Source organism: Sminthopsis crassicaudata, chromosome 2 (assembly GCF_048593235.1).
Source record: "Sminthopsis crassicaudata isolate SCR6 chromosome 2, ASM4859323v1, whole genome shotgun sequence".
NCBI lineage: Eukaryota > Metazoa > Chordata > Mammalia > Dasyuromorphia > Dasyuridae > Sminthopsis > Sminthopsis crassicaudata.
Window position 1 is genome coordinate 878,515 of NC_133618.1, and position 16,827 is coordinate 895,341.

Here is a 16,827-nt window from a genome sequence, read left to right on the forward strand (position 1 = left end):
GCCACTGAGGGTTAGCCTCCCACTGGTAGCCACTGGTGCCCTTTGGCTTCTAAACTGCTCTGGTGCCCTAGGGTAAATTTTGAGACGTCTCCTCTAAGGCACAAGAGCCACTTTAGGGAAACCGAGTCCAGTTCCTTTGAGAAATGGGCCGCCAGTCTGGGACCCCCCAGCGACTGGCCCTGCCTGTCAGGACTGCAGATCAAGATGAGTGCAGTTAAGTGGCTCCAAATCTCTTAGCTCTTTGCCTAAAAGTCCGTGCTAAGAAGTTCTCCATCCTGACTGAGGCTGGAGTGGCCAGAGGGAAGAATCTAGATTTCAGAGGGATGTGGAGGGCTTGGAGAGCAGCACAACAAGGCCATCTGGAGGTCTGAGAAAACAGGGCCCCAGTGTCACCACTGAACCGCGCCCCAATAAGGGAGCAGGAGAGGAGGGCAGAAGGAGAACGGGGTGTTTGAACAACAGGTGGCCAGGGAGAGGGAAGGTCTCCCAGCAGTTCTCGAGTTTCCCTGCGATCCTCATCCTACCGAAGGAAGGGCAAGGGGGAGCAGGGTGCGGGAGCAAGAGGGAAGTCCCCGCGGCTGACCTGGGGGCAGTCCCCCAAGGCCGCCCACAGCCACAGCTGGCACACGGATGGAAAAAATCATTTATTGAAATCCTTAGATGGGCCCGAAAGGTGGCCCGGGCGTTGCCCGGCGTGGGCCCCGCTGACCCGTGCAGGCCGGCCCCCTTCAGAAGCTCTGGCCGCCTCTCTGGCCGCCTCTCTGGCCTCCGCTCTGGCCGCCTCTCTGGCCTCCGCTCTGGCCGCCTCTCTGGCCTCCGCTCTGGCCGCCTCTCTGGCCTCCGCTCTGGCCGCCTCTCTGGCCTCCGCTCTGGCCGCCTCTCTGGCCTCCGCTCTGGCCTCCGCTCTGGCCGCCGCTCTGGCCGCCTCTCTGGCCGCCGCTCTGGCCGCCGCTCTGGCCTCCGCTCTGGCCGCCTCTCTGGCCTCCGCTCTGGCCGTCGCTCTGGCCGCCGCTCTGGCCGTCGCTCTGGCCGCCGCTCTGGCCGCCGTTCTCAGCCACCTCTCCCGGGGCATTGGCTGTGGTTCGTTCCTTCAGACTGGATGCAGGCTCCCGCCGGTCAGTGCTCCGGGCCTGGGCAGAGGGGGGAAGAGCATCCAGAGGGGCGGGGTATTTGGGCAAGCTCTGGGCCCTTCCCGAGGCCCTCCCCCCTCAGAGCCCAGCTGGGATCCCACCCAAAGCCAGCCCCTCAGCCGAGGCTGGGGCCTGGTGGCAGCTGCCCGCCCACCGTGGGATGAGGGGCTCCCCAGGTCACTCTGAGCTGTCCCGGCTCCCGCCTCCCTGGGACTCGGCTCACCCTGCCCGGCTCCTTCTCAGGAAACTGTCCCGACTGAGACGTCCACGTTCTCCTGGCCGTCCGGGGAGGGTCCGTCCTGCCCAAAACAGCCGGCTTGGGGAGCGCCCTCAGGGTGGGCCCGGGGAGTCCGGGAGCGGGGCCCCAGACAGGGACGCGGCCGGCCCCGAGCTGCAGTTGGGGCCCAGTGTGAGCGTGTGAGAGGGACAGACACAGACCCGGCTGCCCGGGAGGGGGGGCTGGCCGGGAGGGGGGGGCTGCCCGGGAGGGGGGGGCTGGCCGGGAGGGGGGGCTGCCCGGGAGGGGGGGCTGCCCGGGAGGGGGGCCTCCCCCACCCCCACCCCCGCCTCCCTCCAATTGGTGCCCGAGGCTGAAGCACCCGGGATGTCACGGCCGGCTTTGACAAAGGTGGACAGCGGCGCAGGCCCCAGCGTGCGGGGAGGAGGGGCCCTGCCCACGCTCGCCGCGCCGTGAGTCCATTTGTCAGATGGGGAAACTGCGCCCCGGAGAGAAGCAGCCTGGCGCGCTGGGCCGGCGCCACCAATGTACAGATTGTGAGACCGGAGTTCGCTCTCCGCTGAAAAGGCCCCTTTCTTATTGCGGATTCAGGGCGCGAGGAGCGGGGCTGCGGAGGGCGACCCCCGCCCCGTCCCCCGTCCACATTACGACTGGCCGGTCCTCGGGGGGAGGGGGCGAGCGGCCCTCCCTGGGAGCGCGGGGAGGAGCAGCGCCGGGGCCCTCCCGGGGGGACTCGGGGCCGGCTTCGGACCCCCGGGCCTGCCCAGCCCCGGCTCCCGCGCTCCCCCTAGCGGCCAGGCAGCGGGTCTGCTGAGAGGGCGGCCCCGGCCCGGGCTGGGGGACTTAGTTTCCCATGAAAGTGGGCATTGGGGGGTGGGGATCAAGGGGCGGGGGATGAACGGCCTTCCCCACTAACCCGATCCGGCAGCGCCGCCCGGGGCCACGCCATTTCACAGGCCAGGACCACCGGCGGGGAGGGGGGGGGGGCGGGACTGGCAGGGAGAAGGTTCCTCTTGGCGGGTTTAATCGGGCTCCGGCCCCCCCCCCCCCCCCCCCCCCCCCCCCCGCCTTTTACTCTAAACCACTATTCGCGTTGTCATTTAAGCAGCTGGAGCTACTTGGGGCGTCCAGGGGGGGGAGCCTGGAAACCAGCAGTGCCTCCGGGAAACTCCCGCTTCCCCACCCGGCTCCGGGAGAGAGATTGGGGGAAAGCCCCGCCCCAGAGGCGGGAGGGGGGCTTGGGAGTGAAGGAGGAGAGCGAGCAACGGAGCGGGACGGGGCCCCGAGGTGCAGGGGCCCGAGGTGCAGGGGTCCCCGCGGAGCTGGTGCAGGGGCCCGAGGTGCAGGGGTCCCCGCGGAGCTGGTGCAGGGGTCCCCGCGGAGCTGGTGCAGGGGCCCGAGGTGCAGGGGTCCCCGCGGAGCTGGTGCAGGGCCCCGAGGTGCAGGGGCCCGAGGTGCAGGGGTCCCCGCGGAGCTGGTGCAGGGCCCCGAGGTGCAGGGGCCCGAGGTGCAGGGGTCCCCGCGGAGCTGGTGCAGGGGCCCGAGGTGCAGGGGTCCCCGCGGAGCTGGTGCAGGGGTCCCCGCCCCGAGGAGCCGGGACAAAGGCCTGGGCAGAGCCGGGTCAGGGGCCCCTTCCAGGCAGAGGTGGTTGGAAGGTTGTTGGAAGGGAGAGGAGAAATGTGACTCGGAGAGTGGGGGGCGGGAATCTTATCCGTGGAACCAAACCTCCTCATCCCCAAGAGAATCTGGGGAGCAACGGCCCCCTCTGAGCAGGGCCTGAAATGGGGAGTTACCAGACCCTTCCTCCCACTGAGTCAGCTTCTGGAGGGGCTCCCCCTGAGGCAGGCGGGAGCCTCTGGGGGGAGCAGCTTAGAGGTGGAGACAGCAGGATGGAGAGTGGGGGGCCGCATGGGCCCCCCAGAGGCAAACCGCCATGAGGGTCAGTGTAGTGTCCTTCCACACGCGCCCCAGGGTCCTTTGTGTGTGCTCGGGGTCCCCCTGACACTTGTGCCTTTTGAGTAAAGCCTTTGCTTTTGCTCTCCGTGAATGTGTTTGGGGGTAACTGAGCGTCTGTTTGCGGGAAGGACCCTCAGCCAGCCTCAGACCCAGACGGTGCAGGGCAAGCGAACGGGGCCAGCGAGGAGCCGGTCCAAAGAGAGTCCTGAAGCCTTTCTGAAGGATAAGAACATCCGGGTCTCCATAGAATTGGGGAGTGCACAGACCTGGCTCTGGGAGCTGGCAAGGAGCCGGCTCCGAACTCAAAATGTAACAAATAAATAGAAAACCCTTGGACAGATTTCTGGCAGTCTGCAGGTGAGGGGACCCCACCAGAGCGTTTCCCCTTGGGAGTCCAACTGTCGTAAGCTCCACGGCGGGAAAAGAGGCTCCGGGAAGCGGGATTATCGGCCCGTGCCAGGAGCCTCCACAGTGCCGGCCAAAGACTTACCGGGAAAGCTTGGCTGCTCCTCCGTGAGTTTGGAAAGGATAGAAAACCAAGTCAGACCTGATCCAGTTCCGGTCCACTTTCACCTTTAACCTGGAACAGGAGAAGGGCTGCTCAGGCTTTTCCCAGGCCCTCCCCGTGAGCACCCGGCTAAAAGGGCAGAAACAAAGCTCTACCTGGCTTTTTGGCGAAAATCACTTTCCATGTATCCGAAAGGGACTCTCAGCCACTTGTTGGGGCCCATGTTCTGGCGGGCCAGGGAAGACTGCGGCAGCTTGGCCAGCTGCTCGGCTTTCTCCAGCTCCTTAAACTGCTTCATGGTGTAGATCTTCCCTGCGGGGACAGAAGCGGCGTGAGCGCGGCATTTAGTCGGTCTCCCCGCCGAGGGGACCCGGGCGTCCGGGTACCTGTCTCGCACTGACGAATCGCTCGGTTCTCCTCATCTCTGTCTTGCTGGGCTTGTAACAGGGGATCACGCAACAGAGGGATCATAACCTGGAAGAAAGGTGACGTGCTGCAGGTGGGTCTGAAGCAGACACGACCCCTTCCTGAGCTGGCCTAAGCATCAGGACGGTCTCGGGAAGCAGCGGGCCTTCGGGGCGAGGGGACAGAGGCCCTTTTGTCCATGGGGAAAAGGGCTCTCTGCGCAAGAGCCCATAATGCTGCTGCTGGGACCGTGAGCAAGACAGACTTCTGCAAAATCCTCTCCCCCAAATCTCCGCCTGGAGAATTTGGGATGAAGCAAGAGTGTTTGGGCCTGATACCCTTGGTCCCAGGCTGTCCCCCAAGGCTGTCTGGTTTTCAGTCTCTCACCTGGACTCAAAGACCCTCCTTAGCCTCGTGACAAACAAGGAGGGTCACTGCTAACTCCCATTACCAAGCTATCAACCGACCATGTTGTTATCTGCACTTCGGTGACCATCCTGCTGCCCCCGATATCATGTCATCTACCTCATTCGGTTCTTTGTTCCCTGCTCCCCCAAATCCATAAATGGGGAGCTGTTCTCTTTGGCCTTAATGGGCACAACCCATGGACCCATATTTTGAAAATAGCTCGCCCCTGCTGACCAATGTTATCTTACTCAAGAGACCTGCCTCTTTTGCCCAAATTAATCAAGGCAATTGATGACAGTGGGATAAGGAGAGAAGAGCTTTCCTGTCCGGATCCAGAACCTTCTCAGAACTTTCCCCTAGTCTATGGGGCCCTAATAGAACAAATCTTCCACAGAGGGAAGTTGGTTAGGGACTGGTAGTGGATTATCCTCTCTCCCCAACAGTTTCAGATCTTCTCCAAGCAAACAAACAAAATAAGATGTTGTATGATGTATGTTCCGAGAGTTTCCCTATGATTTATGTTGCTCTGAGTGTTTCTCTTTGTGTTATCTGCAGCTTTGGAATCTGAACTTAATGGGCTGTAAGTAGTTTCATCAAAGCCCAGCCATCCATCCCGGGGCACTTCCGTGGGTCCCCAGAAATCGGTTAGAGAAGTGAGAAACGGGCACACACCAGGCACCCGATTTCTGATGTCGAGAAATTGGGGAACTGCCTGCGTCCAATCATAGAAAAGCGGACATGGAATTCCAGCAGCGTCTCCTAAGGATCGAGCCGTTCAAGTTCCCGCCTGCAGACTCCTATCGTTTTTCAGGACTGTCTCTGAGGGCAAAAGGGTTTTGTTCCCAAGTTAGGAATCCAAGGACAAACGGAACAGATTGAAAGTGTCTGTGTTTGAGATGTGAGGTCTCCAGCTGTCAGACTGGTTAAGGCAGTATCTAAGTTGGTCGGTGACATTGACTTAAATTATACTTGGTCAGATTTCAGAGATAAATTATCAGGTAAAATCAAAGGGCTAATAATAGAGTTAGCAGTTGGCTGTCGTCCTTCATTCTTGAAGAGGATCAACGGGATGTCCCAGTACAAGATCCAGCGTGGCCAGTACAAGCTCAGAAGGCTCCGGGGCAGGTCAGGCACAAATGGTCCACATGAACACTGGGGGCAGATTATTATTTATGCACCTCCTGGGTGTTGGTTGGTTGGTTTGTAGCTACTGCAGTTCTGCTTTGCTCATCAGAGCGCAGCACCTTCGTTGATGCAGGTGCCCCGTGCTGAACATTCCGTGCCATTTTCCCATATCTCACAAGTGCTTCCAAAGTTCTCCAGAGAGACTTTAAAAAGTGTCTACCTGTCGCTGCTTCTCCTCTCCACCTGAGCCTTGTGTGCTGTGAATTCTCTGGGAAACAGGCTTTCAGGCAAACACTTGCTTGGCATTTGAACAACGTGGCCAGCCCGTGGAAATTGGGTTCTCTGCCGAAGAGTGTGGATCCTCAGCTGCTCAGCTCCAGAAAGGACTCGGTGTCTGGTGCATTACCTTGTCACATGATCTTCCTGAGATAGTCCAAGTGGAAGCAGTCCAGTTTCCCGGCATGAAACCTGTCCAGGGGAGTCAACTCAGCTGAGACCTTCAGTTTGGTTGTCAATCTAATAGCTTTTTTCTCCTATACTTGACTTTTTTCTCAAACAAAATTTAGCTTTATTTTATGAAATTAGATTTGATTTGCTTTATTTTTAAAATTGATGTTCATACATACAGAATATTAAATGGCTTGTGTCATACTGGACATAGAATGTGCTGATTTACATTCAATCTCCATAGTTCTCTCTGGATGCAGAGGGCATTTTTCCATCCAAAGTTTATTGGGATTGCCTCGGATCACTGAACTACTGAGAAAAACCAAGTCTTTCATAGTTGATCATCACATAATCTTTTTGTTTTGTTTTGTTTTGTTTTTTGCTGAGGCATTTGGGACTAAGTGACTTACAGCTAGAAGTGTTAAGTGTCTGAGCTCAGATTTGAACTCAGGTCCTCCTGACTTTAGGGCTGGTGCTCTCTCCACTGCGCCATCTACCCCAACTATCACATAATCTTGCTGTTATTGCATATAACGTATTCCTGGTTCTGCTTGTCTCCTTTAGCATTAGTTCGTGTAAATCTTTCCAGGCCTTTCTAAAATCAGCTTGTATATCATTTTTTATAGAACAATAATATTCCATAACATTCACATACCCTAACTTATTCAGCCATTCCCCAGTTGATGAGCAATTCTTTGCTACCACAAAAAGGGCTGCCACAAACATTTTGCACAGACAGGTCCCTTTCTCTCCTTTAGGATTTCTTTGGGATATAAGCTCAGTAGTGACACTGCTGGATTAACAGTTTGATAACTTTTTGATCATAGTTCCAAACTGCCCTCCAGAAAGGTTGTGTCATTTCACAACTCCACCAACAATGTATCAGTGTCCTAGTTTTCCCACATCCCCTCCAACATTTGTCATCTTTTCTTGCCATCTTAGCCCACCTGAGAGGTGTGAGGTGCTACCTCAGAGCTGTCTTAATTGGCATTTCTCTGATCAATAGGGATTTCGAGCATTTTTTCATGTCATAGGTGATTTTAATTTCATCATCTAAAGTTGTTCAGATCCTTTGATCTCCTACATTTCCTTCAGTCTCTCCCAAAGACTGAGCTAGTGGTGGCAATGCATTCACTAACCTCATCCTCCATGTGCACTTCCCTGAAAAGGACACTCCGAGGTAAGGGAACTTGGCCATGGCATTCAGCAATTGTCCACTTGCTATATCTGGGGGTTCCACGTATGGATGGTGTGGCGCCTGCTGGTGGAGAACCTGTGTTCTCTTGGTGCTGATGGGCGCAAAGTGAGCATAAGAAGCAGAGCACTGGTCCATACCATCCTGCATCTCACCTCAGGCTGAGCACACAGCCATCTCTGAACTGACTGAGGGAATAATTCTCCAAGAAGGAAAGGTCACCCACCAACTCCCCTCCACTCTAGCATTGGCTTTTCAAGTTAGAGAATTGCCATCAGAACGGTGGCTGACCTCAATGCCATTTCGTCCACATGGAAGAATTCTGACAGAACTGCTGAAAACGTCATGCTAAAAAGCACAGGAGCTGTTTCCACTGCGCTGGTGACCAGGCGAGTCCATTATCCAGAACCTGGACTAGTGTGCCTGAAACTAGTGTACGATACAGATGAACTTCTCCAGGCAGCCACCTTTTGACATCATTTTTCATAGACCTTCATGACTGACAGAATCAAAGGCCTTGGTCAGAGCTACAGATATTGTGTACAGACCTCTGTCCTGCTCCTGAGATTTCTCCTGGAGCTGTCAGGTAGCCAGCACCTGTTCCTCGGCCCACTCTGAAGCCACGCTGGCTCTGGATGATCTTCCAGGTTCAGGATTAGCCTGTTAAGGACGACTCTAACAAGACTCTTGCCAGCAGTGACCAAGAGAGAGCCATCCCCTTCCCTGTGATTGTCACAGGACAGTCTGTTCCCTTACCTTTATAGAGATGGCCAATGGAAACATACTTGGTGTCCTGCCATATAATCCAGAAGATCTCGGTCATCTTGTGTTTGGGCAATGGTACCCCCACCTTGTAATCTTAGCTGGAGAAGAATCCGCACCAGGAGCTTTGCCACAAGAAAGGAGCCACTGGCACTGAAAACGTCTTCAGTTGGAAGTTTGACTAGAGAGGGACTGACTGAGTTCGTCCTGAGGTATATGGTCCGTGGCTTCGGTGTTGATTGGTGATGGTCTGTTGAGAATGCTATATCAGTTCTCAGCCTGTTTCTCCAGGATCACGCTCATCAATGTGGCTCCATCAGTACTGAGTAACTGAGATGCACCCTAAGTCTTTGGCCCATAAATAAGGGCCATCGTAAAAGTGCTTTGGATTGTTACTATCAGCAAAAAACTGAATTTCACCTGCCTTCTGATCCAAGAATCCTGCATCTCTCTAAGCTTTGCTTGTATTGGGGAATTGACGGAATTAAATGCTCCCTTCTTAGATACAGAAGAACTATCCTGCTGGTATAAACCCTATGGAGTGCTTGCTTTTCATTTAACAGCTTCTGAATTTTCCCATTACTTTCCAAGCCAATCTTGATGTTTGGGAGTGTTCTGACCCAGATGAGCCTATTCAGTGCTGTCCACTCAATCTCTGAAAGCTGCCCACTTTTTTTCTGCTCCACTGTTGCCATCCATGCATTAGCATAGTGTTCTTTCCAAGTCAGCAACAAAACTGTTTCTACTCGGAGAATGAATCCCTCTGATCTGTTGACAGTAATTCTTCTGATCATCTTGTTGGCTTGGCTTATTGCATGCAAAGGCTCTTGGAAAGGATAAGTCTGTGCTCGGTCCAGCACTCGCCTTTGTGGCTCTCTGATGAGTCCCTGTCTTCCCCTTACAATGACAGGGTCTGTGAAATGTCAAGGTTTGCTGTGAGAATGCATCCGTGAAGTTTTATTGCATTTAGATAAATGGAAGACATGGTGGTCCAGAGATGGTCCTGAGATTCACAAGTCTTCAGTAGAAAGTGATGGCTGCTGTGGCTGTTTCGGAATCCATTCTTCCCAAGGGATACCTGCTATGTCTGGTATGTATCTGCATGTGGTCTGTCTATGCCATCTTATTAAGATTGTTTTCAGAAAATTGTAGGCATCTAGGAAAACAAAACAAAAAAACCCCCTCTGTGTCTTGTGATCTACTTTTTGAGTTCTTTAAGCTTTCAGGAGTCTCTCCTTTTTCTAGTCATCCCTGCACTTTTTGGATATTTTAGGAGGGTAAGGGGAGAGATAAAAGATAAGATTTTCCCCCCTCAAACCTACAAATTTATGACATGAACTAAATTAGAAACTGAATTTATGACAAAAATATAAATTCTAAACTATAACCCTAAATCTCCAAATTTTGTTTTAAAGCTTTTTTAATGCTGAAATAAGTAAGAAAGCAAAGTTTTGGAGTTAATATTCTTTAGAATTTGTTTTATGCGATAAGAGGCCTTCCCTCATACCCACCTTATCATCATTATGTAGAATAACAAGTAACAAGATTTATTTTTCTATGGTCAAGAAAAAAAATTTTTTTTTGATTAGAGAAAAGGTTGTAATATATACAGACACACACACACACACACATCCATATGTATGTATGTTTGTATGTGTATAACCCCCATTACCAAGCTGTCATCCACTTATGTTGTTTCCTGCACTTCAGCTCTGTATTTATATGTATATATATGTACACATGTGTATGTGTATATATGTAGGTACATATGTGTATAGAGATATACCGGCACTTAATATTTTAAAAGTTAATTCTGCCTACAAAGAGAGGAGCTTATTTAAGAATGCAACCTGAAATGTAAGTGAAATTTATTTGGATAAATGCTTTGTTGTTTGTTATTATATGTATTAAATTATTTGTTAATTATTTTTATAAGGTGATAAAAAGATTTTTATAATTGCTAAAAGCATCTTAAAGGATTTTTGGTACTTCCATCTTTTAGGAAAAATAGAATTGCTAATTCAAGTTTTTTAGCAAGTCATTGGTTTTGTTTAGCAACTGTGTATGTTAAAATTATAAAGGAGAAACAGTGAAGTAAGGATCAGAGAATAATAGTCTGGTTGCTCTTGGAATAATAAGAATTTAGGAAATGAACTTTCAAAATAAATGAAGTTTAAAGGAAGAATGTGGAAGACAGTAAGTTAGGTGTGGGTTTTGGGATTACAGGAGAATATGTTGAAGGAAAGGTTTGAGGGAATTTTTGGCTTTAAGTAGAAAGATTGTATGAAGCTTCATGTATTTCTTTTATTGGGCTCTAGAGTATTAAAAATTGCAGTTTGATTTGGAAGTATGTAGGGAAAAATTATAGGGAAGCTAGAAGTAAACTGATCAGCAATTAGAACCCAGATTTGAACTAAATTAAAATATGCTTTTATGTGAGATGATTGGGGATAGATTAAACCTATCATCAGACTGTCATTTAAAAAATTCTTTGGCAATGAATTACCTGGAAATAGTGAACTCCATACTATGAAATGCTTTGTGAAATATCTAATGCTAAATCATTTAAATTATTAAGTGAACTTCTGTGTGATGCCATTTGGAAAATTCAAGAATAACTGAATTTATTCTAGGTCCCCTTTTAAGTAAAGTGTATCTCTCTTAATAAGAAGTTTATGATAGGTCCGAATTGATTCTACTACTTGGCAGGAAGACAAAGTGTTGGGGAAATGATGGATCTGGAAATTTTTCAGCTATGTGACAAGTTACCTCGATTTGCTAATATGCAACAGGAATAGAGTAGCTAGTGAATGTGAAGAAATCACAGTGGTTCTCATAGCCTAACATGGACTTCAAACAAGTAAGATTGTGTCTTAATGTGATTTTGTTTGACCTTTGTATATCTTATTACTATTTGCTAATTTATTCTACGATGAACTGTGTTTTGTGCTTATATCTTTCTAGACTTTGAGGATTATAAATTTAAAAACATTTATGGTTGAATGACTTTTGCTGTATGAAGGTTAATTTGAAAATATATTTCACTGAATTAATATCATCTGATTAACATGGTGTTTTGCTTCATGTTTCCAATTCTTATATCACCTTTCTAAATTTTTTGTGTTGTAAATTCTAAGAATCCATTAAATGTGAAATGCCATTAAATTAATGGCATAATCATATTGGATATCTTCATTCTTTTGTATTTGGATACTGGGAAATTATTGAAGTTGGAGGCTATTGTCATGATGTTAAAAACTATTAAGTATTTAACTGGGTATATTTTACAAGGGAAGAATAAAAATTGCTTTCTTTATGGAAAAGAAAAGGGAGATGGGGTAAGTGGAAAAGAGAACTTTTTAAAATTAAAAACACTCCCTTATTTGTTAATCTGGCCATTTCAGCAAAATCATGAATCATTATCAGCCCTGAAAGAAATAGGAATAGGGTTCTCCTTCCCCATTACAAACACTCCTTGAATAAAGGGAGGGAATTGTTGTGTGTTTACAATATATAAATGATTTGTGATTATGATAATTACGAAGTTATTCACGGAATGGTCTGTACTAAAATTACATCTTTATCCACCTTAGTCTTAACAGACCCAAATCTTAGAAATAGGAATTACTAAGCAATCATATAAGCACTATTTATGAGAACTTACAGAATGTGATTATTTTATTAAATTCTAATGACTATTTTGTTTCAGAATGAATTTTTTAAGCTGTATTTGAGGAGGAGAAATGCTAGAAGAAGGAATGTTAAGTCAAATCTTTCACGCATTTGTTTTTAAAACACCCGTTGGCTCTTTCTCTGCTTCCTGACTTGTTAGAACAAATTGAGAGCATTGATAACAACTGTGTCTGGCCTTTCTGTGTTTAGTGAGGCGAACCTTCTGTTTGAGGCAAACCTTTTAGAACCCTGAATTTTCTTTGTGAGCTTCATTTTTAGGGTTATGGTGTTCTTCAAGAAAATTGCTAGCAACTCTGAGAGCCAAGCTTACGTGTAATTCATTCTAAGCTAAATCCCCTGTGATATCATTGGTCATCTTTGAAAATGAAGGACAAACAACAGCAAAATATTTAGCTTTTGGTTTTTCAGTTGTTTCTTAAATGTCACTGTTAACAGCTATAGAAAGATAAAGGATAATGGAGTCCATTCTCATTTAGAGAAGCATTCAGCCTTAGTTTACACGCCCATTTTGTAAATGCTAAATCCTTAGCTGGAAGGACTCGTGGACAAATCAGATTCTTCCTTTTGCTTGTTATCAGCATTGCTTGTATCCGGCACAAAGTTAGATAAAGAAGCAGCTCGGGGGTATTGAAACTGCAATTCTCTGAAGTTTTAAGTGAACTATGGGTTCCTAATTTAATGTTATCTGAACCACAATGTTTAAACTGGTTTTAACTAGTTATTGGAGAAGTAATGTTTTAGCCCGTCCCAAAGTGTTGGGAGGTCTGTTTTGTAAAAGATTTTAGCTAGAACATTCAGGAATTTCCACAAGCAATATGGAACTCCAAGGACTTCCAGGAGAAGGTGTTCCTGGGCCAGAGACAATGCCCGGGATGAAATGGGCAGCTTGGGTGGGCTTGGGGCACGAGGAGACCGGATGTCAGTCCCTTTGCTGTTGGCCGAGTTCTCTTCGGACACTGCTAGGACTGCTCCGATTGGCAGTCTCCTCGTGGTTCTCTCTCAGTTTCGCCTTAGTTACTACATTAATGCCCGTTTTGAACTTTCCCTGGGGAAATCTGTGTTTAGGGGTCCTATTGTTGATAATGATGTGTAAAGGATCTCCAGAGATTATAGTCAAGTGGCGTATGAGAAATGATCTCTCTCTTATTGGTCAGAGGGAGAATACAGAAGACAAACGGGCGCTATCTCGGTTTTTCTCATTGAGTCTGTTTACAAGTGATGGCTTTTGCCCTTTAACCACGTAAAGGTCACGGTTCTTTGTCTTTGGAACTGAGTTAAACTGGGTTAAATTTAACTGTCCCTCCATTCTTGCCTCAGTGAAGAAGAGCTCTTTTGGGGAGCCCTGTTGAGCCCCATCCAAGCACTAGCAGGCCCCTTGAAGTGGATGAAATGGGTGTATTCAGACAGGTCAGAAGCACAGGACACCAATGAGACCTCGTGTCAGAGGTAGCAGTCAGCCTGGGGGCCCCTCAGAGGAGGCAAAGCCCTTCCTGGTCTCCTGGCCCACCCGGCGTCGTCCACCAGGACCTAAGAGAAGACAGCTTTGGGACCGGATGGGGCTCCATAAAAACAGGACTTCTGTGCCCCGAACTTTCCCGTCTGCACCTGCCTCTCTGTGGGCCCTGTAGGTGCTCCTGGGAGGGTCTTACACTGCCTTGACTCCGCATTTTCTTACACTCAAGGAGTACTGGGGGGGGGGGTCCTCAAGCCCCACGCAGCAGCTGCGCCCAAAGGATCCCGCTCACAAGTTAGGAAACCGGCCCCTCGTGAATAACAATTCTGCCGGAGCTTGCACGGGATGAAGCTCTCCCCAAGGCCAATCCAGAATTGTTACCTGCTCTGCTTTTGGCTGAATGCACTGGGCCCCCTGCCCAGGCTGGGGCCCCCGTGGCTGGTGGTCAGCAGCATCTCCCAGCCCAGGCCCGCCGTCCTGGCCAGCGTCACGGCTGTTCTTCCTGCTCTCTGGGTCTCATTACTCGGCTCCAGACTTTCTCTTTTAGCTCCCTTGACCCCTAACCCTAACCCTAACCCTAAATGCGCGCTACACTGAGCCTTCCTCACCAGTCTGAAAGGCTGAGATTCAAGGGAAACATCTTTTCCTTTCTTTAGGCGAACTCCATTTGGGCCAAGAACCAGTCCCTGCAGTTCTTTAGGACGCAGTTCAGAGTCCCTTCTCGGACTGGCCTTCCCTGCCCTGTGCTCCCCAAGCCCTGCTCTGGCAGGCTTAATTTCCTCTGTCAGGAAGGTGTGGCTCTGGTTACCAGTCCTGGGGCGTCCATGCTGGTTGTGGGGGATTACCAAAGGTGCACAAACCACCCTTTCACAGCCCTAGCCTTTTGTCAGCCCAGAACCAGAGAACTACAAAGTTGGAGGCGGCTTCTGGGGGCCTTAGGTTAGGGGGGAGGGCCTTGCAGCCCCAAGTGCTCAGTACCAGAACCGAGGTGCTTCCTGGCCTGTGAATCAGACGTGTCTACACTTCTGGGGGTGGGGAGGAGGAATCATACAATTCCCCCCATCCTGGGGACTCTCTCTCTCTGCCTCTGTTGGATCGCCATCCCTCAGGAGGCTGCCTGGCACTCGGGGGGCTCCTGCCTGGATGCCCGCCCTCAGAAAAGGGAAACCTGAATCCCTGCGAAGGAGCGCAAAGTGGGGGTTCACGCGAGCCTTGAGCTCTCGGCTCAGGGGCCACTCTAGGCAGAACAGGAGCTCGGTACCGTGGCATCCCTGAACCGCAAGTAACCGTCCAACTCCAGGCACTTCCTCTTTTCGATCTCCTTGGGGGAACCGACTTTGTCAATGATTTTCTGCTGGAGAGGAAAGGCGACATTCTCAGTCCATCTCTTGTGCAGCAGCTCCTTCCTCCTCGAATTTAAAAAATCCTGGCGCTTCAGATACTTGTTTATTTCCTATGGGGAAAGTGGGACACGGCAGACAAGTGAGGAGACCCCCATCTAGCTCCTCTCCCCATAGCCACCAGGGGAAGCACCCTCTCCCACCACCTCTGATGGCCGCCAGAGAGAGGAGGCCCCTCCCCTTCCTTCCTGCCAACCCCTGGGCTTCTCTGGAGGTCTGCCATGGGCGTTCCCCTCCCCTCAGGAGCCCTGCCGTGGCTGACCGCAGCCCCTCGGCCTGCAGTCTATTTACTCCTCCTGCAGGGAAGATGAGAATTGGGGTCCTTGAGAAGGTAAGGGCCCAATGAGAACAGAGCCACAAAGTTGTTCCTCAAGACCTTAATTTTACAAAAGGAAAAATTCACCCAAAAAATGGCTGGGGATCCATCCCAGAGAAGTGAAGCACATTAGAAACACCCACTGCCCTTGTCTGGCCATTGATCCCTTTTCCACCTTGCTCAAGGGCTGGGCCTGGGAAGAAACTGGGCTGAATCCCATGGCCGATGAATGACCGAGCTCTCCCGGGGTCCTCATGACTACAGCTCAGGCTCCTTCCCAGGACACCAACCACTAAGCAACAAATCAACTCAGAAGCCAGGAAAATGCTGCAGAAAAGCTTCAGCTTCCACAAGGGCAGAGTCCCCTGGGGGGAGAGCGAGCCTGGGGGATCCTCTCCCCATGAGCATCCATTAGCACTGTTGTAAACTCCAGAGCCTTGAACCAATGGCCAGAGAAACAGCACCCCGGGGAGGCAGACATTCCCACTGTAAATGAAACCAGGAGGGGGAAAGGGGAGCTAGGGCAGAGGGCCCCAAGCTCCCCGAAGCTTGATGTGCCCCGAGACAAGCTCCCCTGGGCCTCCTCATCTGAGAGAAAGGAGGGCCATTGTCACAGCAGGGGCTGAAGAGGGACAAAGAGCCTCCAAGAGTCACAGCCGGCTGCCTTTGGACTGGACTTCAAAAACATCACTCACCCAACCTCTTGTTAAAGAGGTTGGCAAGATCCTCCAGACAAAGCCCCCCATCCAGAGCCTTGGGGGTGCATGGCAAGGCTCGTGAGGAGGTCATCCGGAGCTACAAAATGAAAGACGCCAAAGGATGGTCCAGGACAGAAGGTGGGCTTCCAGAGGAGGAGAGCCATGGATTGGACCCAATTCCTCCAAAGCAACTTTAAGTGAAAAGTGCTGCTCCCGAGACAAGAGCAAGAAGATGAAGGACAGGAAAACTTAGCATGAAAGTGTCAAAAAGCCAGAAGAATGAGATTGGAAGGGGGGGGGGGGAAGTCCCTAGTACAGTGTATCAATATTAAGGCATAGATGAAAGGAAGGAGAAAGGCAGAGTAACATGGCAGCAACAACTGCACCTCGGAAACAAAAAAGAAATTTCCCCAAAGAACTTCCAGTAGTTTGGAATCCCAAGAAGAAAAATCTGGCATCAGAATGCTGAAAAGAAGACCAAGAATCCAAAAAAGAAAGACTTTAGGCAGCAGTAGACTCTGTAAAGAACAGAGAGGTTCAGGCTGACTAAAAAAATGTTTTTCCATAGAGTTTAACATAGCAAATATTTATTATTCAACACTTTTATTTCCCTATTCTATGAAATATTGCTATAAAGAGCAGTTACTGAAACCAAGAACAAAATGTTGCAGCTATGTTGTTACATAAAATTCCAAATGTTGTGCTACAATTCTCTTTTATTGTCCTGACTCAGTTTCCCTAATTGTCCTGCCTCGGTTCCCCTTAATTGTTATGCCTCAGTCCTTCTGGTTGCAACACCACCCTTCCCTCCTGAGCATTAGAACTGATATAATTTAGGGCTGGCTAGGCTAAAAGTATAAATGTAAATGTTCAATCCAGATAAGGAGAAAGACTTTCTATTTTAGACATCATGACCCCAGACCTTCCCTACTTATTAGAATGTCTGGTGCCTTCCCCCCTGTCAGAACTGGATTGTCTGTCTGTTCCTGCTTCCAGTGCTCTGACTCCGCCCCTGCCTCCTCCTACCCCTGTAGCTTGGAGACGTGCTCACATATACTACATGGGAAGCCCACAGTAGCTGCTGAATTCTTGG

The 16,827-nt window shown here is 50.0% G+C and overlaps 1 protein-coding gene across 2 annotated transcripts in view; it reads right to left on the reverse strand.

The window, feature by feature from the left end:
• Positions 1 to 449: 449 nt before the first annotated feature.
• The window catches only part of LOC141553888 (protein FAM228B-like), a 40,022-nt gene continuing 23,644 nt past the window's right edge, over positions 450 to 16,827 (reverse strand). Inside the window, exons 4-9 of one of the 2 annotated variants that reach the window (XM_074285338.1) lie at positions 14,582 to 14,773; positions 4,219 to 4,306; positions 3,988 to 4,144; positions 3,815 to 3,904; positions 1,354 to 1,429; positions 450 to 1,130 (exon numbers count right to left, since the gene is read on the reverse strand). In XM_074285338.1, the coding sequence (XP_074141439.1) occupies positions 729 to 1,130; positions 1,354 to 1,429; positions 3,815 to 3,904; positions 3,988 to 4,144; positions 4,219 to 4,306; positions 14,582 to 14,773 (1,005 nt within the window). In that variant the 3' untranslated portion in view covers positions 450 to 728. The remainder of the gene's footprint in view (positions 1,131 to 1,353; positions 1,430 to 3,814; positions 3,905 to 3,987; positions 4,145 to 4,218; positions 4,307 to 14,581; positions 14,774 to 16,827) is intronic. The other variant, XM_074285339.1, reaches the window with a different exon arrangement.